The sequence below is a fragment of the Schistocerca nitens genome, chromosome 7 (assembly GCF_023898315.1).
Source record: "Schistocerca nitens isolate TAMUIC-IGC-003100 chromosome 7, iqSchNite1.1, whole genome shotgun sequence".
NCBI classification, from domain to species: domain Eukaryota; kingdom Metazoa; phylum Arthropoda; class Insecta; order Orthoptera; family Acrididae; genus Schistocerca; species Schistocerca nitens.
Genome location: NC_064620.1, coordinates 460,486,342 through 460,512,206, shown reverse-complemented (window position 1 = coordinate 460,512,206; position 25,865 = coordinate 460,486,342). Strand labels below are relative to the sequence as shown.

The 25,865-nt window shown below is 46.2% G+C and overlaps 1 protein-coding gene across 1 annotated transcript in view; it reads right to left on the bottom strand.

The window, feature by feature from the left end:
• The window catches only part of LOC126195692 (uncharacterized), a 432,385-nt gene that overhangs the window by 335,503 nt on the left and 71,017 nt on the right, over nucleotides 1-25,865 (bottom strand). The window contains exon 3 of the mRNA XM_049934320.1: nucleotides 13,119-13,778. Coding sequence (XP_049790277.1) covers nucleotides 13,119-13,778 — 660 coding nt within the window. The remainder of the gene's footprint in view (nucleotides 1-13,118; nucleotides 13,779-25,865) is intronic.

The window sequence follows — 25,865 nt, the reverse complement described above, 5'->3', positions numbered from 1 at the left end:
CTGTGACGGTTACTGAACGAAAACAAAGATTTTAATAACCCAAATTCCTGGTCCTATCCTCCACCAGTACGTTGTAACTTCATAAAGCATGATGTTTGCTTGTAAATCGAGACTCCTGTTAATCACTGTTCATTTTTATTTTTGCTTTGAACAGTGCCTGAACAATAATTCAAAAATTGCAGGTGAAAGATAGAAAACTCCTCGTCATTTTAAAAAATTCTTGTTAGATGCGAGATGTGATGTCCACAAAAGATTAGAAATGCCGTAAAAGTATCACATAGCTGCGCCGTACGTGACATATTTAACCCCATGTGATACGCAACCTGTAATCGCAACAGGAGAACCGACAACGTTTCCACGTGTCACTTATTTACAATATTTACGAAACAGAGCTGTTGGAACCATAAGTATCACAGTAGATATTACAAAATGAAAGAAAATGTTTCGGAGCGATTGCCTATATAAAAACAAATAGAAAGAGTTGTGATGAAAGAAACCGTATAACACGTTGAAATTTGGTTACATTTTCAACAAAATTTAATATTAGGTTGGTGCATAGCTAGGGTACCGTAGTGTAGAGTTTTGTTTCGCATGTTCGCACTGAGGCTGTTATGGGTTTATTTATTATTGTCATTTATTATTTGTAGTTTACTATTGGTATTTGAGTTTAGATGTTGACATTTTTTTATTTGGACATGGTAGATGACTGGAGCTGTGGACGCTAGAAAATGGAGAGCCCAGTGCCAAAATCTGATCAATTCCAACATTTTCTTCTGTTTCGGTTCAATAGAGGGTTTGCAGCAGCGGAGGTAGCCAGAAACATTTGCGCCGTGTATGGGGATAATGGCATGGGAGAGAACACGGGGAGAAAATGGTGTTCGCAGTTTAAGGAAAATCGTCTTGACATTAGTAACCTCGGGGGTTTGATGAAGATCGTTTAAGGGATTTAATCCACAATGATACACGTCAGTATCCTCGAGAAATGACAGACTGCGACATTTACATAGGGACGATTCAAAAATCGGGTTTATGGGAACCGCATGGTCTAAGCCAAAATCACAAGAAAAAGCGGGCGGCGGCCGGAGTGCGGTTCTAGGCGCTACAGTCTGGAGCCGAGCGACCGCTACGGTCGCAGGTTCGAATCCTGCCTCGGGCATGGATGTGTGTTATGTCCTTAGGTTAGTTAGGTTTAATTAGTTCTAATTTCTAGGCGACTGATGACCTCACCGGGGTGGCCGAGCGGTTCTAGGCGCTACAGTCTGGAACCGCGCGACCGCTACGGTCGCAGGTTCGAATCCTGCCTCGGGCATGGAAGTGTGTGATGTCCTTAGGTTAGTTAGGTTTAAGTAGTTCTAAGTTCTAGGGGACTGATGACCTCAGAAGTTAAGTCCCATAGTGCTCAGAGCCATTTGAACCATTTTTGATTACCTCAGAAGTTAAGTCGCATAGGGCTCAGAGCCATTGGAACCATTTGAACCAAACAGCGGGCGCCCGTACGTGCTTGTGGGGTTGCTTCTCATCAACTGTCTCGTGAACAGCACCGTCCACCCTATCCCGTAGTGTTACTGGTGACGAGAAGTGTCGTCTTTATGCTAACATAAGGAAAAGAAAGGAATGGCTGAGCCCAAACAAAGCAGCAATTCCCCTTACAAAGGCCTCTGCATGCACGAAAGATAGTGTTATGCATCTGGTGGAAAAGCGACGGTGTGGTGCACTTCTAATTGCTTCTTCGAGGTGTAACTGTGACTGCTGACATTGACTGTCAAACAACTGAGACGTCTTGCAGACTCAGTCCAAGAACAACGACCAGGAAGACTGCATGAAGTGATGCTATTCCACGATAGTGTGGAAAAAAAAACAATATAGAAGCTGGGTTGGGAAGACAGCACACACGTTATTCACCTGATATGGCACCTTCAGGTTTTCACCTCTGCCGCTGTCATTCGAACAGTCTTCAAGGAACTTCCTTTCCGGATAAAAACGCACTCCAAACATTGCTTGACGAATTCTTCCATTTAAAACCACGTGATTTTCGATAGTAGTATAATCGAAAAGTTACTGTAGCGTTGGCAGACTGTTGTAAATCGAATATATACCGGGTGATCAAAAAGTCAGTATAAATTTGAGAACGGAATAATGTAGATAGAGAGGTAAAAATTGACACGCATGCTTGGAATGACATGGGGATTTATTAGAACCAAGAAAGAACAAAGTTCACAAAATGTCCGACAGATGACGCTGGACAGCAAAACGCCAGTGACTGCGCATGACAATCGTGTATAAAAGAGGCTGTAATGAGAGAGAGAATCAGATGCGCCAGCAGTCGCAGCATGTTGGCGTTACCTGAAAAGGCGCTTTTAGTGAAGCTGTATTATAAGAATGGGGAATGTGCTAGTTCAGCGTTACAATCCTATCACCATAGGAAGGGGATTCGAACGGGTAAAGGTCCGTTGACAAATGCAGCTGTGGCGAGAATGATTTCGGAGTTCGAAGCCACTTGTTGTTTAGACCCCGTAGTGGCCGACCGAGAACAATGCGTAATGCTGCTGAGACAGTTCAGGAAGCAATGGAGAACTGTGGTGGGTTCGTCTATGCACGGGAAAGTCAGCGCTCGTGCAGTCGAACGTCGCACCGACATTCCATACACTAATGTTTGGTTGGCACTTAGGCGTACCCTCCGATGTCATCCGTACAAAATCCATCGGTATCATGATTTAGTGAAGCGGAGGGCATTTGCGGTGTGGGCGTTTCAAAAGATGGCAGAAGTTGACGATTGGTTGAGTAACGTGTTGTGGACCGACGAAGCTCATTTCACGCTCCGAGGGTCTGTCGACGCCCACAACTGCAGAATTTGGGCTACCGAAAATCCTAGAACTGTCGTGGTAACTCCATTGCACGACGAGAAAGTCACGGTATGGGTTGGATTTACCACATCTACTTTTATCGGGCCTTTTTTCTTCGAGGAAATGCGTGATTCTGGTTTTGTAACTGCTACCGTGACGGGTGAGAGGTACGCCGGTATGTTACAGAATCATCCCCAGCCTGGCTGATAAACACCTGCTGGAACGTACGATGTTTATGCAGGATGGCGCTCCACCCCATATTGCTAGACTAGTGAAAGATCTCTTGCGCGCGTCGTTTGGTGATGATCGTGTGCTCAGCCGCCACTTTCGTCATGCGTGGCCTCCCAGGTCCCCAGACCTCAGTCCGTGCGATTATTGGCTTTGGGATTACCTGAAGTCGTGATCGACCGACATCTCTAGGGATGCTGGAAGACAACATCCGACGCCAATGCCTCACCATAACTCCGGACATTTTTTCAGTGCTGTTCACAACATTATTCCTCTACTACCGCTATTGCTGAGGAATGATGGTGGACATATTGAGCATTTCCTGTAAAGAACACCATCTTTGCTTTGTCTTACTTTGTTATGCTAATTGTTGCGATTCTGATCAGATGAAGCGCCATCTGTCGGACATTTTTTTATTCTAATAAAACCCCATGTCATTCCAAGAATGTGAGTCAATTTGTACCTCTCTATCTACATTATTCCGTGATTTATTCAGTTTTCAAGTTTATACTGACTTTTTGATCACCCGGTATTATTGATTACTGAAGTCTCTGATATATCTTTCTGTTGTGTTTATTAAAATCATGGAGGAACGATGCACCAACCTAATACAAGCACTCATACAGTATTAAATCGCACAAATGAATGCTCTGAAAGAAGTTAAAACTAGAGTATAGGGTGGTTCACTTGAGGAGCGAGCGCTGTGCTCAGTTCCAATTGTCGCGTACACTCGGCTCGTCCGCCCTCATCTGGGAGGTGGCCTACTGGTTTTAATGGAACTGGATGAGTTAGGAGTGATCTTGAAAAGAAAGGTAAAATCGTCGAGCCATTTAACTCTTCAAACTTTTGTGCCGGCAGCACCTGCTAACGGAGCTGAGCAAAAACGCGAAATCAACTTTACAGAGCGACGGAAGAGCAGCAACTGACCAACTCAGAATGACGTCAGCACTGCAGCCGGCTATTGCAGACTGTGCATGCTGGAGAGATTGGTTCTGGAATTCTCTTTTGATAATGAAGCATGGCTGTATTCATTGCTGCACACGAACTCACGTTAAAATCAATGGCGGGGTTATGAAAATACTCATTTAAATCAGCACTGTGTGAAAACAGGCAGTTGGTGTTCACTCTATGAAACACGAATTATTGGCCGGATTTTTTCAATAAAACCGCAACTTCCGATAGCTATGTACAGGATATACCTGGTGATTCAACAAGATACACTCCTGGAAATTGAAATAAGAACACCGTGAATTCATTGTCCCAGGAAGGGGAAACTTTATTGACACATTCCTGGGGTCAGATACATCACATGATCACACTGACAGAACCACAGGCACATAGACACAGGCAACAGAGCATGCACAATGTCGGCACTAGTACAGTGTATATCCACCTTTCGCAGCAATGCAGGCTGCTATTCTCCCATGGAGACGATCGTAGAGATGCTGGATGTAGTCCTGTGGAACGGCTTGCCATGCCATTTCCACCTGGCGCCTCAGTTGGACCAGCGTTCGTGCTGGACGTGCAGACCGCGTGAGACGACGCTTCATCCAGTCCCAAACATGCTCAATGGGGGACAGATCCGGAGATCTTGCTGGCCAGGGTAGTTGACTTACACCTTCTAGAGCACGTTGGGTGGCACGGGATACATGCGGACGTGCATTGTCCTGTTGGAACAGCAAGTTCCCTTGCCGGTCTAGGAATGGTAGAACGATGGGTTCGATGACGGTTTGGATGTACCGTGCACTATTCAGTGTCCCCTCGACGATCACCAGTGGTGTACGGACAGTGTAGGAGATCGCTCCCCACACCATGATGCCGGGTGTTGGCCCTGTGTGCCTCGGTCGTATGCAGTCCTGATTGTGGCGCTCACCTGCACGGCGCCAAACACGCATACGACCATCATTGGCACCAAGGCAGAAGCGACTCTCATCGCTGAAGACGACACGTCTCCATTCGTCCCTCCATTCACGCCTGTCGCGACACCACTGGAGGCGGGCTGCACGATGTTGGGGCGTGAGCGGAAGACGGCCTAACGGTGTGCGGGACCGTAGCCCAGCTTCATGGAGACGGTTGCGAATGGTCCTCGCCGATACCCCAGGAGCAACAGTGTCCCTAATTTGCTGGGAAGTGGCGGTGCGGTCCCCTACGGCACTGCGTAGGATCCTACGGTCTTGGCGTGCATCCGTGCGTCGCTGCGGTCCGGTCCCAGGTCGACGGGCACGTGCACCTTCCGCCGACCACTGGCGACAACATCCATGTACTGTGGAGACCTCACGCCCCACGTGTTGAGCAATTCGGCGGTACGTCCACCCGGCCTCCCGCATGCCCACTATACGCCCTCGCTCAAAGTCCGTCAACTGCACATACGGTCCACGTCCACGCTGTCGCGGCATGCTACCAGTGTTAAAGACTGCGATGGAGCTCCGTATGCCACGGCAAACTGGCTGACACTGACGGCGGCGGTGCACAAATGCTGCGCAGCTAGCGCCATTCGACGGCCAACACCGCGGTTCCTGGTGTGTCCGCTGTGCCGTGCGTGTGATCATTGCTTGTACAGCCCTCTCGCAGTGTCCGGAGCAAGTATGATGGGTCTGACACACCGGTGTCAATATGTTCTTTTTTCCATTTCCAGGAGTGCAGAACAGATTTCAGTTGTTTCTCGCGGAGAAACTACAAAATGTAGAAACACGTTGCGCATGTCACTGTATAGAAGAAGGCTCAGAGTTTAGACACAGCTGCGTTGTTGCTTGTTTGTTGCAACTCGGCGGCTACACCGCAAGAGAAATCATTTCGTGAGTTGGAATATGGGCCAAGTCGATCCGTTGTTATAGTGCAATGCATTCCTTCGTTGATTCAGCAAGAAGCAGAAATTTATGGTTCAAATGGCTCTGAGCACTATGGGACTTAACTTCTGAGGTCCTCAGTCCCCTAGAACTTAGAAGTACTTAAACCTAACTAACCTAGGGACATCACACACATCCATGCCCGAGGCAGGATTCGAACCTGCGACCGTAGCGGTCGCGTGGTTCCAGACTGTAGCGCCTAGAACCGCTTAGCCACTCCAGCCGGCAGAGATTTATGACTGGCATACAAAATTCTTAGATGTTTGTTGCTTATGCAGAGGGAAGAACACTGGTCGGCCACGCACGTGTAATGAAAATGCCGAGCGTATCCGAGACGCGTTTACACGGAGCTCTCGGAAGTCCACAAGACGGCCAGGCAGGCCAGGAGTTTCAACTTCCTCAAAGAATGGTATGGCGCCTTCTGCAACGACGGGTCAATGTGAAGCCTTACACGCTGTAGTTACAGCAATCGCGTCACGGCGACCACAATAGAAGGAACGAATATTGCACTTCATTTCTCCATGATATGAAATGGCAGAGGACACATTTTCCAAACGACTCAGCTTTTCGGGCGAATTGACATTTCTTCTATCGGGTAAAGTGAAGCGCCAAAATGAAAGAATTTGAGGATCACAAAATCCGGAGTCATCGTCGAACATGAAACAAAAAAATGGTTCAAATGGCTCTGAGCACTATGGGACTCAACTGCTGAGGTCATTAGTCCCCTAGAACTTAGAACTAGTTAAACCTAACTAACCTAAGGACATCAAAAACATCCATGCCCGAGGCAGGATTCGAACCTGCGACCGTAGCGGTCTTGCGGTTCCAGACTGCAGCGCCTTTAACCGCACGGCCACTTCGGCCGGCGAACATGAAACAGACACACAGAAACTGAGACTGCTTTCTGCCGTTTCTGTTCACAAAGTTTATGGACCTTGCCTTTTTTTCTGAGGAAACTGTGACAGGAATGTCATACCTGGACATGCTGGAAATTTGTTTGGCTTCTCAGCTACGCAAAGATTACAATCATATCATTTTGAGGCACGACGGCGCCCCACCTCACTTTCACCTTGAGGTGCGGTGTCCTCATCACAACAACCTTCCACAACGCTAGATTGGGAATGGTGGACAACAAGATCTTGTTCATTGCTTTTGGTCTCCCATGTCACTAGACATCATACCTTGCGGCTTTTATTGTGAAGTTACATAAAAGACACAGTCTTTGTCCCACCTACGCCAGCTACACTTCAAGAGCTGAGAAATTTTATTCAAGCTGTCAATCCAATAAACAGGGACCTTTTGATTCGTGTGTGGAATGAAATGGACGACCGTTTCCATGTTCCTCGAGCAACGCATAGCGGTCATGCTGAGTGTATGCATAATGTGTACGCGAACATGAAACTTTGAACCTTCCTCTACTTCAAAGTGAGCCATCACTTGAAAATGATATAACAGACCAAAATCATAGTGAATAAGTGTTTTGAATAACAGTCCAGACAGAAAACATTGACCTTTGTAAGACGCACATACTACAATACTGACGAAACGGAGTTGATGCAATCATACACACATCAAAAATTTTTTGTATCATCCCGGTTCCCAGAATTCCTGAAGATAGACGTTGACTGTGGATATTGTATCACAGACACAGTCCCTTTGACTGTTCAGAGATGTCACTGAGCCCGCGCAAAAATGTAAACAACCATGGTTGGTTGGTTTTTTTGGGGAAGGAGACCAGACAGCGAGGTCATCGGTCTCATCGGATTAGGGAAGGTCGGGGAAGGAAGTCGGCCGTGCCCTTTGAAAGGAACCATCCCGTAAACAACCATGAATTAGACGGAGGCGGTCAGACAGTTCCAGTCAGTGCACCAGGAAGGCGGTACACGACTCGTGTTGTCTGTAGTTCAATCATGCCTACACGTCCAGTACCGCGGTTCGATCGCGTCCGCATTGTTACTTTGTGCCAGGAAGGACTCTCAACCAGGGAAGTGCCCAGGCGTCTCGGAGTGAACCAAAGCGATGTTGTTCGGACATGGAGGAGATACAGAGAGAGAGGAACTGTCAATGACATGCCTCACTCAGGTCGCCCAAGTGCTACTACTGCAGTGGATGACCGCTACCTACGGATTACGGCTCGGAGGAACCATGACAGAAAAAGCCACCATGTTGAATAATGCTTTTCGTGCAGCCACAGAACGTCGTGTTACGACTCAAACTTTGCGCAATAGGCTGCATGATGCGCAACTTCACTCCCGACGTCCATGGCGAGGTCCATCTTTGCAACCACGAATCATGCAGCGCGGTACAGATGGGCCCAACAACATGCCCAATGGACCACTCAGGATTGGCATCACTTTCTCTTCACCGATTAGTGTCGCATGTGCCTTCAACCTGGCAATCGTCGGAAACGTGTTTGGAGGCAACCCGGTCAGGCTGAACACCTTAGACACACTGTCTAGTGAGTGCAGCAAGGTGGAGGTTCCCTGCTGTTTTGGGGTGGAATTATGTGGGGCAGACCTACGCCGCTGGTGGTCACGGAAGGCGCCGTAACGGCTGTACGATAGTGAATGACATCCTTCGATCGACAGTACAACCATATCGGCAGCATATTGGCGACGCATTCGTCTTCATGGACGACAATTCGAGCCTACATCGTGCATGTCTTGTGAATTACTTCCTGGAGGATAACGACGTCGCTCGACTAGAGTGGTCAGCATGTTCTCCAGACATGAACCCTAACAAACACGCCTGGGATAGATTGAAAAAGGCTGTTTATGGACGACGTGACCCACCAACCACTCTGAGGGATCTACACCGAATCGGCGTTGAGGAGTGGGACAATCTGAACCACCAGTGCTTTATGAACTTGCGGATAGTATGCTACGACGATTACAGGCATTCATAAATGCAAGAGGACATGCTACTGGGTATTAGACGTACCGGTGTGTACAACAATCTGGACCAGCAGCTCTGAAGGTCTCCCAGTATGGTGGTACAACATGCATCGTGTGGGTTTCATGAGCAATAAAAAGGGCGGAAAGCACGCTAACTACAAAAACCGCAATAATCAGTTGGAATCTTACAAAAAAACAACTGCAGCAATCAGATGCATTCGCAATTGCTGCGCTGTGGATGATGTTAAGCTTGCGTACAAAAAGCGAGGATGTGGAAGGAGATGGAGATGTGAAAGCCAAGTCCCTTCAAAGTGTACATAAGTGAAATAAATGTGTTTATCTGTTCTCTAGTTAACCTAACTCAGCTTTCATCAATTCCTCCTTCGGTGATTTATGTATTGATTCACATGTGTCTTGAATAATACGTAAAGTAGTACACTGTGGCACTCGAGTAGCATACGGCCTGTTGCTGAAAATCTTAACTAACCATGAGACGAGTCTTTATCAGAAATAGCATTAATGATTCAAATAATGAAACACTGTAGCAATTAGGTATTTTTTCACTTGTTGCACTATGCTTCGCTAGAATTTATTCTCATTATCAAGTAAAAATTTTAGATTGGTATTAATGTGATGTTTCGGAAAACAGAACAAAAGACATATGTTCGTTTGCAGCACACCATAAAAACACAACTAATGAAATACTGGAGCAATTAAGTATTTTTTCGCGTGATGCACTATGCTTCGTGAGAATTTATTCTCATTATCAAGTAAAAATATTTAGATTGGTATTAATGTGATTTTTCGGGAAATAGAACAAAAGACATCTGTTCCATTGCAGCAAACCATAATAACACAACTGTACGGTAAGACAGGCAGAACAACCCCCATACAAACATCACGTAAATTATCTAAATAAATATTTCCTCTTGATAATGAGATATTAAGCATGAAAAAATTCGTACAGGTAACTAGTGCAGTGTTTCATTATTTAATTCATGAATGATATAGTTCCAGGCTTTCCAAAAACACCGATTACTATGAATTAAATCGAGAAATGGTACTTATTAAATGATTGTCGTGTATGCAAATACGAGAGACCACATTTATCAAGGCAAACTGAAATGTTTTTTCAGTCATCCTCAATTAATTTACGTTGTTCTTCCTATCCTCGCACTATAGCCCACGGAGAAAATTCTGGCGAACACTCAGAGCTTTTCTTCTCGCCGTCCACCGTTTCCTCTTCTCTTTGTTTTCAAGCAATGTGCACGCTACCAACGCATGCTGTTGTACAGGCATCCATTCCCGAACAACTACGGCATGACGAAATAGTTTACGATTGTGTAATAGTTTCAGTGAAGTAGTTTGGTCAAAGAAGTTCGACGAAATCTTTGATAAAAGTCTTTGACAAAGGACTACAGCGTAATACGGACCTCAGGATTGATGCATTTGTGTCGGCCGGCCATTAACAATACATTGCTGACGTCACACAGATGTGAGCTTAGGCCTGTATTATAGCTAGTCTTGAGTGTACTATAGTTCAATTCTTCTATCTTGGCGGCTCGTGCATGCCCGCCCAGACGCCAGAGATTGCTGCATTGCCAGTTGCACGCGCCAAGAGAAGCAGCGCCATAGTATAGTATAGTTCGCAAACTTAGGTTTCGGGGGGGAGGGCGCAGTTCATGAAGTAAAGCCGCCACGGCCGCGTTAACCCTTTCGCTGCTACAGGGACGTGCTCCCCGCATTCCGCGCTGTGCGCGATTTTGTCATCACTGCACTGCTCGCCTGTGATTTTTACACATCTTCTTGACTGAACCCCCCCCCCCCCCCATAAAGACTTAATTTTGTTTCGATGTTCAACGCAGTTATTGTGCAGCATTGAATGTAGTAAACCATTGCACGAAATCTTGAAGACTTTGCAGAGGTAAAAGTCCAGAGCGTATACTTTCCGTATGGTCGATTTTAGTTGCCACTAGAAATTTCAAAAAATTACATTCAAACGAGTAAAATCCATGAAGTAAGACACTTCGATATTGTTTTTAAATAAAGAAAATATTGAGTACCGAACAAGGTTTGAACTCATAACCATTTGCTTAGTATCCAAACACCTTAACCACTATGCTACCGCAGCTCGGCATTAAGTTGAATTCCTGAAGGAGTTTAAAGAATCATGCAAAATAGCGACAAACACTGTTCGTATGACTATGAATTACTCACGTTTCGTCGAAGTACAATAGGAAATAAACAATTACCATTGTTCTTTATTGCGACAAAGCGGTTAGTGAGAATAATTTCCTTGCTATCACCTGAATTAGGAGGCTTATTGCTTGTTTGGTTTAATTAATTAATAGAATATGAAGCAATTGCTCTAGAGAATGCTTTTTCCAAACTTTCTTTTATAGAAAGTCTGCTATCAAGACATTGCTTTTGTTCAATTACTTTATTTATGACTGAACGTTTCTATAACTGAAGACACTCGTCCGTACCGAGCGAGGTGGCGCAGTGGTTAGACACTGGACTCGCATTCGGGGGGACGACGGTTCAATCCCACATCCGGCCATCCTGATTTAGGTTTTCTGTGATTTCCCTAAATCGCTCAAGGCAAATGGCGGGATGGTTCCTTTCAAAGGGCACGGCCGACTTCCTTCCCCTTCCTTCCCTAAACTGATGAGACCGATGACCTCGCTGTCTGGTCTCCTTCCCCAAACAACCCAACCCAACACTCGTCCGTGCTCTGCACTGCAGTCGAGTTCTGGCAACGTCGTTCTCTGTTCATTGGCTGACTGTGTTTTCTGACGTCAGATGCTCAGAACGAACCTAAACTCGGCCGCCGTCGTAAATGACGCGCACTTTAGTGCGAATCTCAAGTTCGTCGCCCGGCCCGTATTTCTCGAGGGCCCCGCGAAACACAAGTATAGCACTAGTTAATACGCTGTTTTCGCGGCCACTGAACGGTGGCGGTAACTCACGTCGATAATTCTTCCGGGTTATATGGCCGTTGTCCACGGAATACTTCTATTCCTAACGTTTCGTCCAATACTAAGTTGGACGTCCTCAGAGGTATGGCTGGTCCTGTTGAGTCCTGTCAGTCATCTTTTAGCGAAGTTCTCTCATGGATTTCTTTTTTCCTCAAGGTGATAGCTTGTCATCAGTTACACATCCATCAGTCTTCCAGATTCTTCTGTAGCACAACTTTTCAAACGTGGTATTCTAGTCTATCGATACTGCCGGAGCCGACACCTGGAAGATTCCTGCTGGCGCCGCAAACGGCGCTTTGTACGTCCCCAGAAGAACCTCCAGGCCGCCGACCAATGAAGACCGCCAGGACGGTGTTATAGGAGGGCTGTCCAGACAGTAAGTTACGATTGATCGCGAAATGAAAATCACAGTGAAAACCAGAAATGTTTCATTAGTAACAGTTAGCTACACCTTTCAGCTACTTCTCTACGTAGTCGCCGTTCTGACTCAGACATTCGTAATAGCGTTGTACCAACTTTCCAATACCCTCATCATAGAAGGCAGCCGACAGTGCTTTCCAAAAATTCTCTATGCTGGCCTAAAGCTCGTTGTCTGTGCCAAAATGTTGTCTTCATAGCCAGCGGTTCGTTTGAGCAGAGATGAAACTCAGTGGGAGACAATCACGGGCTGTATTGTGGGTAACCAGACATTTCCAATTGATGCAGGAACATCTTCATTGCCCCTGCAGAATGAGGCTGAGAATTGTCTTGAAGAAGAAACCGTACGACAGTTATGTAATGTTGGTTGCATAGCTTCAGGGGAAAATAATCACCAGGACGTCGTACTTGGCGGGAGACACTATTTTCTATAACATTTTTACGCGCTCACTAAGAGCTCAGGAATGAAAAGAGCGACATAATTCTACCTAGAGCCATACTAGAGACACTGCCCAACACATCATTGCAAAGCTTTATCGGATTTTCATAGTCGTTTCCATTTCGCGACCGATCGTAACTTACTTTCTGGACAGCCCTCGTAAGCGGCGGGCACCTTGGCACCAGTCTTATAGTACAAGACTGCATCTAGGTTAGATGGTGCCGAACGTTACACCGTGTTGTGTACCGGCAAACATTCAGTGTACTTACAATTAGACGCACGCCTTTGTCGGGCATCAGCTCATAAGCTCGCCGCGAGTTGGCAGGACTCAACAGGACCAGCTGAGGATGTCCAACGTAGTATTGGACGAAACGTTAGGAACAGAAGTATTCCACGGACAACGGCCATGTAACCCGGAAGAATTATCGACAACAGTACCATCCAGTCGTGAAAGCCTTCATTGTATAACTCACGTCGAGCCTGAAGAGCGTGGGCACGACGAAGTAGGCGTCGATGTGGTCGGTGGCGAGGGCGCAGGGCGGCGCGGCCACGTTGCGCAGCGATCGCAGGGCGGCGAGGGCGGCGACGCTGGCGCCGGCGGAGGCGGCCACGTGCGCCACGTCGTCGCCGCCGCCGTGCTCGTCGAGCAGCATCCAGGCGCCGCGCCACGCCGCCACGCAGCAGCCGGCGAGTGCGGCCGTGTAGAGGCGCGCGGCGACCAGCGCGGCCCAGAGCGCGGGCCCGGCGGCGGGCGGCGCGCCCGCGGGCTGCAGCAGCGCCGCCAGCAGCTGGCCCGCCTGGCCCGCGCCCAGCGACGCCCACCAGGGCAGGCGCGCCGCGTCCAGCAGCCCCCACGAGCCGCGCCACGTCGCCACCACGCACGGCGCCACCAGCAGCGCCGCCAGCGCCGCGTCGGCCGCCGCCAGCAGCGCCGCTCCCGGCACCGCGGCGCGCATCCCGCCGACTGCCGGCCGCCGCCGCCGCCGCCGCGCGCCGGGACAGCGCCGCCCCCTCCGCCACCCACCACCACCGCCGCGGGCAGCGCGGGTCCGCCGCTCAATTGCCGCGCGCCTCCTCCACCGTGACGTAAACATCGCGTCTGTCGTGTCGCCGACACAAACGACGTGTAGCCACTGGCCGACACTGCCACTGTGCACCGAGCTTAACAAACGGCCCCACGGTTCCCATTGTACACGGATGACCTTCTACTTCCACATCCATACTCCGCAAGCCACCTGACGGTGTGTGGCGGAGGGTTCCTCGAGTACCTCTATCGGTTCTCCCTTCTAATCCAGTCTCGTATTGTTCGTGGAAAGAAGTATTGTCGGTATGCCTCTGTGTGGGCTCTAATCTCTTTGATTTTATCCTCATGGTCTCTTCGCGAGATATACGTAGGAGGGAGCAATACAGGGTGTTACAAAAAGGTACGGCCAAACTTTCAGGAAACATTCCCCACACACAAAGAAAGAAAATATGTTATGTGGACATGTGTCCGGAAACGCTTACTTTCCATGTTATAGCTCATTTTTATTACTTCTCTTCAAATCACATTAATCATGGAATGGAAACACACAGCAACAGAACGTACCAGCGTGACTTCAAACACTTTGTTACAGGAAATGTTCAAAATGTCCTCCGTTAGCGAGGATACATGCATTCATCCTTCGTCGTATGGAATCCCTGATGCGCTGATGCAGCCCTTGAGAATGGCGTATTGTATCACAGACGTATACAATACGAGCACGAAAATCCTCTACGTTTGGTACCGGGGTTGTGTAGACAAGAGCTTTAAAATGCCCCCATAAATGAAAGTCAAGAGGGTTGAGATCAGGAGAGCGTGGAGGCCATGGAATTAGTCCGCCTCTACCAATCCATCGGTCACCGAATCTGTTGTTGAGAAGCGTACGAACACTTCGACTGAAATGTGCAGGAGCTCCATCGTGCATGAACCACATGTTGTGTCGTACTTGTAAAGGCACATGTTCTAGCAGCACAGGTAGAGTATCCCGTATGAAATCATGATAACGTGCTCCATTGAGCAGTACATACTGACGAAACTAAAATGAGCTCTAACATGGAGATCAAGCGTTTCCGGACACATGTCCACATAACAACTTTTCTTTATTTGTGTGTGAGGAATGACTCCTGAAAGATTGTCCGTACCTTTTTGTAACACCCTGTATACTGCTTGACTCCTCGGTGAAGGTATGTTCTCGAAACTTCAACAAAAGCCCGTACCGAGCTACTGACAGTTTCTCCTGCAGAGCCTTCCACTGGAGTTTATCTATCATCTCCGTAACGCTTTCGCCATTACTAAATGATCCTGTAACGAAGCGCGCTGCTCTCCGTTGGATCTTCTCTATCTCTTCTATCAACCCTATCTGGTACGGATCCCACACTGCTGAGCAGTATTCAAGCAGTGGGCGAACAAGCTTACTGTAACCTACTTCCCTTGTTTTCGGATTGCATTTCCTTAGGATTCTTCCAATGAATCTCAGTCTAGCATCTGCTTTACCGACGATCAACTTTATATGATTATTCCATTTTAAATCACTCCTAATGCGTACTCCCAGATAATTTATGGCATTAACTGCTTCCAGTTTATGACCTGCTATGTTGTAGCTAAATGATAGGGGATCTTTGTTTGTCTGTATTCGCAGCACACTACACTTGTCTACATTGAGATTCAATTGCCATTCCCTGCACCATGCATCAATTCCCTGCAGATCTTCCTGCATTTCAGTACAAATTTCCATTGTTACAACCTCTCGATACACCACAGCCTCATCCGCAAAAAGCCTCAGTGAACTTCCGATGTCATCCACAATATCATTTATGTATATTGTGAACAGCAAAGGTCCTACGTCACTCCCCTGCGGCACACCTGAAATCACTCTTACTTCGGAAGACTTCTCTCCATTGAGAATGACATGCTGCGTTCTGTTATCTAGGAACTCTTCAATCCAATCACACAATTGGTCTGATAGTCCATATGCTCTTACTTTGTTCATTAAACGACTGTGGGGAACATGTTTCGAACGCCTTGCGAAAGTCAAGAAACACGGCATCTACGTGGGAACCCGTGTCCATGGCCCTCTGAGTCTCGTGGACGAATAGCGCGAGCTGCGTTTCACACGCTCGTCTTTTACGAAAGCAGTGCTGATTCCTACAAAGTACATTTCTAGTTTCCAGAAAAGTCATTATACTCGAACATAATACGTGTTCCAAAATTCTACAACTGATCGACGTTAGAGATATAGATCTATAGTTCTGCACATCTGTTCGACGTCCCTTCTTGAAAACTGGAATGACCTGTGCCCTTTTCCAATCCTTTGGAACGCTACTCTCTTCTAGAGACCTACGGTACACCGCTGCAAGAAGGGGGGCAAGTTCCTTCGGGTATTCTGTGTAAAATCGAACTGGTATCCCATCAGGTCCAGTGGTCTTTCCTCTTTTGAGCGATTTTAATTGTTTCTCTATCCCTCTGTCGTCTATTTCGATATCTACCATTATTTCATCTGTGCGACAATCTAGAGAAGGAACTACAGTGCAGTCTTCCTCTGTGAAACAGCTTTGGAAAAAGCTATTAACACCGTGTCTGTCACTCAATGACAATGTGCAGTTAGGATGGATGCAATCGTGTAGACGACGTAATTGTCACCGGCTCCTCAACACCTCTCTCTTTCTACAATGAGATTTTCACTGTGCAGCGGAGTGTACGCTGATATGAAACTTCCTGGCAGGTTAAAACTGTGTGCCGGACCGAGACTCGAACTCGGGACCTTTGCCTTTCGCGGGCAAGAGCTTTACCAACTGAGCTACCCAAGCACGACTCACGCCCCGTCCTCACAGCTTTACTTCTGCCAGTACCTCGTCTCCTACCTTCCAAAGTTTACGGAAACTCTCCTGCGAACCTTGGACAACTAGCACTCCTGAAAGAAAGGACATTGCGGAGAAATGGCTTAGCCACAGCCTGGGGGATGTTTCAAGAATGAGAATTTCCACTCTGCAGGGGAGTGTGCGCTGATATGAAACTTCCTGGCACATTAAAACTGTGTGCAAGTTCGCAGGAGAGCTTCTGTAAAGTTTGGAAGGTAGGAGACGAGGTACTTTCAGAAGTAAAGCTGTGTGGACGGGGCGTGAGTCGTGCTTAGGTAGCTCAGATGGTAGAGCACTTGTCCGCAAAAGGCAAAGGTCCCGAGTTCGAGTATCGGACCGGGACACAGTTTCAATCTGCCAGGAAGTTTCATATCAGTGAACACTCCGCTGCAGAGTGAAAATCTCACTCTGGAAACATCCAACAAGCTGTGGCTAAGCCATGTATCCGCAATATGCTTTCTCTCACGAGTGCTAGTTCTGCAAGGTTCGCACGAGAGCTTTCGCAAAGTTTGGAAGGTAGGACACGAGGTACTGGCAGAAGTAAAGCTGTTAGGACGGGGCGTGAGTCGTGCTTAGGTAGCTCAGATGATAGAGCACTTGCCTGCGAAAGGCGAAGTTCCCGAGTTCGAGTCTCGGACCGGCAAACAGTTCGAATCTGCCAGGGAGTTTCATAACAGCGAACACTCCGCTGCAGAGCGAAAATCTCATTCTGGAAACATCCTCCAGGCTGTGGCTAAGCCATGTCTCCGCAATATCCTTTCTTTCAGGAGTGCTACTTCTGCAAGGTTCGCAGGAGAGCTTCTGTAAAGTTTGGAAGGTAGGAGACGAGGTACTGGCAGAAGTAAAGCTGTTAGGACGGGGCGTGAGTCGTGCTTGGTTATTCAGATTGTAGAGCACTTGCCTGCGAAAGGCAAAGGTCCCGAGTTCGAGTCTCGGTCCTGCACACAGTTTTAATCTGCGAAGAAGTTTCACCTCTCCCTTTTCTTCGAGGAGGAAGAGGAGGAGGAGGAGATTAGCGTTTCACGTCCCGTCAACAACGAGGAGACATTAGAGATGGAACACAAGCTCAGATTATGAACGAATGGACGAGGAATTAGGCCGTGCCCTTTCAAAGGAACCCTCCCAGCCTTTAACTTGATTGGTGCATGGAAATTACAGAGAACCTAAACCTGGATGGCAGGATGCGGGTTTGAACCTTCGTCCTCTCGAATGCGAGTCCAGTGTGCTAGCTATTTCTCTAACTCGCTCGGTTCTTTTCTTCGACAGCATCCCCATTGTTACAGGGGTTGAGACAATGTTAGGGGGGTTTGATGATCCACTTTGAACTTGCCACAGCGGGTCGTTAAATATTTAACAAGGATAAATCGCCAAATAACCGCGCAATTTGAGAAGTTAATGTATTTTATTTTCAGAATCAGTTTCGGCAATTCAGTATGCCATCTTCAGTGTCATATACACCTCATGTGTAGACACTCAAACGTATCGATATTGGCACACTTGAGCCATCAGAGGCTGAGTGTCGTGAATTCCTGTTTCAAGAGTTCCTTTAACGACTTGGTAAGTCTTCAAGGAAGAACTTGAAATACGAATTCTTGACATCCAGACACTCATGGTTCCACTATTACTTATTTAAGAACGGCATTCTAACGCGCTCCGATGTACGAAATATCGTCATTCCGTAACTGCAATACAAGGTCCAAACACACCCAGCATCTTAGGTGTACTCTTAAATAACCTTATCTATTTCAGCCTGTAACCTTCTTATCCAAAGCCACTCTGCATTAAAGGGGAGATTTCGGCTTTATCTGTTATCAACGGAGTACCTCCACTTTCGGCAAATTCCAGCTCTTTTCTTTTTGTCCCACACGGAGCCAGTATATCTGACACAATTGCAAATGGTAACGGGCGGTGAGCAAGGTTGTATCAGGAGTCCTATACCAGGCGACAACAAACACAGCATTCAATGTCTGCAACAGTTTCGCGTTTATCTCATACAGGGTTGTTTCAGGAAGCAGTAAATCATGAAGGATGTACTCGAAATGTTCGAACACCACATTTGGAGGAAAACGTCATTAACGCTGTGGAAGGCGACCGGCGTGTCAGTATCAGACAGTTGACCCGCCGCGTGGAACATTCTCCGTGACAGTTGTTACTACCCTTAGCACTTACAGCGTGTGCAGGGCTTACTAGCTACAGACGTTCCAGATCGGGAGCAGTTTTGTCACTGGTTTCTTCACCAGGCAACAACGATTCCGGGATTTGTGTTATCCATCCTATTCACAGACGAGGCCACCTTCACGCGGAGTGGTATCTTCAACTTTCATAACAGTCATCTGTGCAAGACCCCTCATGGTGTGGTGGCAGCGAATCATCAGCATCGGTGAAGCCGAAATGTGTGGGCCGGGATAGTTGGCGACCGTATTTTGGGGCCATCTTATTTCCACATCGCTTAGCAGACCGGAACTATCGGCGTTTCTTGCGCGTGACTTTGTCTCACCTGCTGGAAGAAGTACCATTGATGATTCGATGGGTTATGTGGCTGTTACACGATGGTCCTCCAGAGCCCTTTGCCGTTAACCTCCGGCCTTCCCTGGTCGATTGGATCGGACAAGGGGTGCAGTTGCAAGGCCTACTCATTCACCAGATCTCAACCCGTGCGTGTATGCAGAGCCCATTCCAGATGTGGAGACACTGGAGCAACGTATTCATGCTGCCTATGATACTGTGCGGTTGCAGCCTGGCCGATGTGAACGTGTAAGACAGAACATGCTACGGTGCGTACACGCATGCGTTGAGGCACATGGAAATCATTTTCAACACATACTGCAACTGTGGCTCCCCGGTACAGCGCGTATTAGACCGCAATCTCCGTCACAAACGATTGAATAAATGGTCTCTAGCATGGAAACCACGATTTCCGGACATAAGTTCATCAGACCTTTTGTATTTCGTATTCTCTCATCAATCAGTCCCTAGAGTTTGTACACAGTGGAAAAAAACACTCTGTATAAATTCTCCAGGCAATTGTAGTGACTCTCTGTACACCAGTTGTGTAGAGGAACCGTCCAGATGGGGTTCGTACGCATTCCGTAGGCCCAGTAGAACCATTTTTCCACCCGGCGGCGTGGCAAATTAGAGCTGCTTTTAGCGATCGGTGCCAATGCTCTATCATTCTGTTGCTGGTCGGGTGACAGCCTCTTGTTTTGTGATGATTTATGCCACGTAATGCTACCAACTCTGATTCGAACTGATTGCCGTATGACAGGATCGTCAAACACTCGCGCACGACACTGCACAACACAGATTCCTTCACTGGTGACGGTCGCGGTCGTTACAACCCCATGTGGATTATACGTTGTTGTAACCTTCTTTCCCCAATGTATAAAGAAGGTTTCGGTTCAAACTGCAGGGTTCACCTCCCAGGATATGGGCGTCAAAAGCGGGCAGTCGATGAAGTAGCAGGGACTCGAATGACAATGTGACTGAAACTGGCCAGAACGTCCCTTCTACAATATACGGCATTGATACCCTCCCTTTCCTTCCCTGCCTTTCCCTCTCCACCTTCAATTTACATACCTTCTACAATATTTGAGAATGTTGAAGAAATTTCTAGAATGATTCAGAATGTTATGGACACTTTCAGAAGGTTTAAGACTATTCTCAAATTTTACAGGATGTTACAGAATTTTCCAGAAGATTCATCAATGCTCTATAATGTGCCAAAATGTTTGAGACGTACTAGAATGCTCCAGGTTGTTCGAGAATAATCTCGAATGTTTCGTTATCCTGTTGTAACGAGGTAATCCATGAGTGGTGCCATATAATCGGCTTCTCTCTCGTTTATTTCAAGCACACATGAATGTGGAGGACTGCAACTCCGTGAAATCAGTAGAATGACAGTGATGTGGGTGTACTCGCAATAGCCAGAGGAAACAAAGAACAACCACGAAGGACTCTTCAGAAGTTGTACATTGGGATGTATCTATGAATGCGGTTCCGTTGGCATCATCTGGAATTGCAGCATCATTAATGCCGGCCGCAGTGGCCGAGCGCTTCTAGGCCCTTCGGTCCGGAACCGCGTTGCTGCTACGGTCGCAGGTTCGAATCCTGCCTCGGACATGGATGTGTGTGATGTCCTTAGGTTAGTTAGGTTTAAGTAGTTCTAAGTCTACGGGACTGATGACCTCAGATGTTAAGTACCTTAGTGCTTAGAGCCATTTGAACCATTTTTGAGCATCATTAATGCAAGGCGGACCAACTGCTCATTCTGCTCTGAAATTGACATTAAATGTTGCAGAATAGAATTTCCAGTCTGATATATTAAGAGCTTCTGGACGAGATCAGCTTTCAAAACTGTAATCATTTGGTACGAATCGACTATAGTAATTCATTCGCAGAATAAGATACAACACTACAAAATCTTAGCTGTAATACAGAATTAATGTGAGAGGCATTAGTTATTGTTTCTGAAGAGTTTTGGCAAACGCTTCGAATTATTCCCAAATCATCTTCAGCAGACGAAATCAATGCATGTGTAAAGCAATAATTTCTTTGGCCTCGAGTGAAGAAAATACAATTAAGAACAAATATGAGAGTTCAACTCTCCAATGGTGAACAATGGTGAAGAATCGAGACGTTTAGTCTTACGAATTGACGAAGGCACTCATCCAGTTGATTGCTCCAAATAGCCAAATTGAAGTTACAAATTATTCATATATACGTAACACTGTCGACAGAGCAGATGAATTATTTGATAAAATTTATAAGAATATTGATCAAAATCACACAAATTAAAATTGGCTATTTGAAAGAGATATTTCAGCAATAAGAAATGAAGTAGAAGATGATATTGATTTAAAAATTCAATACAAAAAATATGTAAATCAATCGATTCAATGGTTGATGCTAATCATTTGTCAGGCGCCCAGAAATTTCCTAACAAGCTCTACATTTTAATCATTTTTCCGACGTTTGGGGGAGGGGGGGGGGAAGTGAACTGGAAACTGGGAAAATAGGACTGAATAACTAGTTACTAGCCGCAACTGCAACTCGCTATAGCAACTTGGCTGCAGTAAAATACCCCTGCTTTACTAAAACTTAACGATTAATGTGGTAGTGGAGCATTGGGAAATCAAACCGATGCTTTATTCCCACTTTGTCATTTGCATTTTGGCTATCGTAGAATAAGGAAGTAGAGAGTTAACAGTTAATTCACAGTGTTTTTGTTACAAGCAGAAACCCGAAACGAAAATGCAAGATCAGTTATTCGTTAAAGTAGGAAGAAGCGTACACGAAGCACAGTGCCTTTTTGTCCTCCAACAACAGATGTCTCTGTTGCACACAAAAGTAAGGTTATAAAATAGTTCTTTTTTTAAAATATTTTGTGTATTTGACTTGGGCCGCGTTATTGCTATGACGATTATTTAAAGCGTTTTAATTTATAATCACCAATTTCGGTAGGTTAACATTATTTTAATACGCCATACTTTTCTCTTGTTGGTGCGGAAAATTCGGAAGAGCACTTGTCTCCTAAGAAACGTAAAACCTCACAACATTTTGCCGGTACTTCAGATATTAAAGATTTATTTACTCAGTCCACATAATCAGCATATCGTGTTAGCGCTGCAGGGGCAACACTTGTATTTCACGTTGCTCGTCACCACGCACTATACGAATCCCTGGACGGCATGCCTCAATTAAATGCAAAACTATACTGCGATTCTGCTATTGTGAAGAACGTTTCATGCCTAGGAACAAAGACTGAAGTGATCATTAAGAAAGTGCTTGCACAACATTCTGTTGGAGTGATGATACAATGTCTTGAAATTTCTATTCTGGGCTTAATACCACCAAGAGTAATCATGATTCCCAGACCTTAGAGATGGCAGTATGTACATAAAGATAGTCGAAAGTGAAACTACACCAAATGAAAGTGCTAAACAATATAATGATACGCTCAAAGTACTTGGTAGTGTTAGGAGTAGAAAAGAAATGTGTAGCATTTGGAACTTACAATATGAACACACATTTTTGGTGGTATAAGTTGACCGGAGGCTATTATTTTCTACATACAGGGTGATTTTTTTTAACGTTTTCAAACCACCAAAGCGACGTAGTTGAGGCAGGGACGAGTAACTTAATGCAGGGTGAGTCACCTAACATTACCGCTGGATATATTTCGTAAACCACATCAAATACTGACGAATCGATTCCACAGACCGAACGTGAGGAGAGGGGCTAGTCTAATTGGTTAATACAAACCATAAAAAAATGCACGGAAGTATGTTTTTTAAAACAAACTTACGTTTTTTTTAAATGGAACCCCGTTAGTTTTGTTAGCAGATCTGAACATATAAACAAATACGTAATCAGTGCCGTTTGTTGCATTGTAAAATGTTAATTACATCCGGAGATATTGTTAACTAAAGTTGACGCTTGAGTACCACTCCTCCGCTGTTCGATCGTGTGTATCGGAGAGCACCGAATTACGTATGGATCCAAAGGGAACGGTGATGGACCTTAAGTACAGAAGAGACTGGAACAGCACATTACGTCCACATGCTAAAACCTTTTTATTGGTATTTTTCATTGACGCACATCTACATTACCATGAGGGGTGAGGTACACGTTCACACGTGGTTTCCGTTTTCAATTACGGAGTGGAATAGAGTGTGTCCCGACATGTCAGGCCAATAGATGTTCAATGTGGTGGCCATCATTTGCTGCACACAATTGCAATCTCTGGCGTAATGAATGTCGTACACGCCGCAGTACATCTGGTGTAATGTCGCCGCAGGCTGCCACAATACGTTCTTTCATATCCTCTGGGGTTGTAGGCACATCACGGTACACATTCTCCTTTAACGTGCCCCACAGGAAGACGTCCAGATGTGTAAGATCAGGAGAACGGGATGGCCAATTTATGCGTCCTCCACGTCCTATGAAACGCTCGTCGAACATCCTGTCAAGGGTCAACCTAGTGTTAATTGCGGAATGTGCAGGTGCACCATCATGCTGATACCACATACGTCGACGCTTTTCCAGTGGGACATTTTCGAGCAAAGTTGGCAGATCATTCTGTAGAAACGCGATGTATGTTGCAGCTGCTTGGGCCCCTGCAATGAAGTGAGGACCAATGAGGTGGTCGCCAATAATTCCGCATCATACATTTACAGTCCACGGTCGCTGTCGCTCTACCTGTCTGAGCCAGCGAGGATTTTCCACGGACCAGTAATGCATGTTCCGTAGATTCACTGCCCCGTGGTTTGTGAAACCCGCTTCATCGGTAAACAGGTAGAACTGCAACGCATTCTCTGTTAATGCCCATTGACAGATTTGCACTCGATGATTAAAGTCATCACCATGTAATTGCTGATGTAGCGACACATGAAGCGGGTGCAAGCGGTGACGATGCAGTATGCGCATGACACTACTTCGACTCAGTCCACCGGCTCTCGCAATGTCCCGTGTACTCATGTGTGGGTTCGTGACAACAGCAGCTAACACACGAACTGCACCCGCTTCTCCTGTGACGGGCCTGTTACGGACCCGTTTGCGTGCTACGACCATACCTGTTGCATACAGTTGGCGGTAGATGTTTTGCAATGCGCGGCACGTTGGATGATCTCTGTCCGGGTACCGTTCTGCATACACCCTGCAGGCTTCAGCAGCATTTCGTCGACACTCGCCATAGATGAGTATCATCTCCGCCTTTTCAGAGTTCGAATACACCATGGTCACAGTTCCTACAACACTACACTATCACAGACGTCTGGTAACACGTTGTACTACAGTTGGTCTGCGTGCGGAGACGAATGCAGAATAACAATAGCAGCAAGCGCTACATGCGGACACTGCGACAGCTAGACCAAACCACAACAGTGCACTACAGCCACACTCGTAAACACAGTCGTCATCGTAAACATGTCCCTGCAGATGCTGCTCGCCGACCGTGGCCCGTGTTTGTTACAACACGCAACTGAACGTCGGAGGTTTCAAGCGTCAACTTTAGGTTACAATATCTCGGGATGTAATTAATATTTTACAATGCAACAAACGGCATTGATTACGTATTTGTTTATATGTTCAGATGTGCTAACAAAACTAACGTGGTTCCATTTAAAAAAACTTAGGTTTTTGTTAAAAAACATACTTCCGTGCATTTTTGTATGGTTTGTATTAAACAGTTACACTAGCCCCTCTCCTCTCGTTCGGTCTGTGGAATCGGTTCGTCAGTGTTTGATGTGGTTTACGAAATATATCCAGCGGTAACGTTAGGTGACTCACCCTGTATAAGAGACATGGAGTCGCAAATGTCGGGAATTACCCCAAAGGTTGATGACAAATGTTGAACATGTGACGTCTCAGATGATGTACGTCGCCGTCCGTCTAGAGATTAGGCTTGCCTATACTCCTCTCACTGGTGGGGGCAAGTACTAAACATCGCTCTGGTAGACTACTATGTTTTCGTAAATGTAATCCGATTCATCGTGGTCTTGTATTACCTTTGGCACTAACGCAAGCGCTACCGTATCAAATTGGATAAAGCAAGAACGGAAACAGAGTACTCTAGCGGAGTTTTATGTAGCACCGCCTCCTACCGGTGAGGGTAGGATCGTCAAACCCAAGCGCTGCACGTGCGACGAGCTACTCATCTAGTGACGTCACATGTTCAACATGTGGCATAGTTCCCGATATTTTCACTCCCATGTGTCTTATATTAAACTAGCTGCCTCAGCATCATTTAAAGCGCTTCCATTTTTAAACGTTAATAAGAACCACCTTGTATAAAGCAATAACTGAGGAATTCAGACATTATTGTCAACTTGTAGAAATTAGTTCAAATGGCTCTGAGCACTATGGGACTCAACATCTTAGGTCGTAAGTCCCCTAGAACTTAGAACTACTTAAACCTAACTAACCTAAGGACATCATACACACCCATGTCCGAGGCAGGATTCGAAACTGCGACCGTAGCAGTCCCGCGGTTCCGGACTGCAGCGCCAGAACCGCTAGACGTAGAAATTAGTTACATGTAGCTTCTTAGTCACAGTAAAACAACGTGATTATCTTTGTTACCTGCATTGGACAGAACTGATTTGTATCAGGCATCAAAATCTTACTTTTTAGTCTGTATCCAATACTCCTAAAGTTCAAAAAATGATCTTTGAAAACAGGTTGGGTAAGGCTTATTTACATCACTTACATTCATTGATATCTGTTTTTCATCATGCGATAACAATCGTTGGAAATAAACAAATATTCACTGTTGAGATGACTGCAATTTTAGATAATGTGTGTTCTCTTCTTAAGTACTGGTGGGAGAGTAATTTCAAGTCACT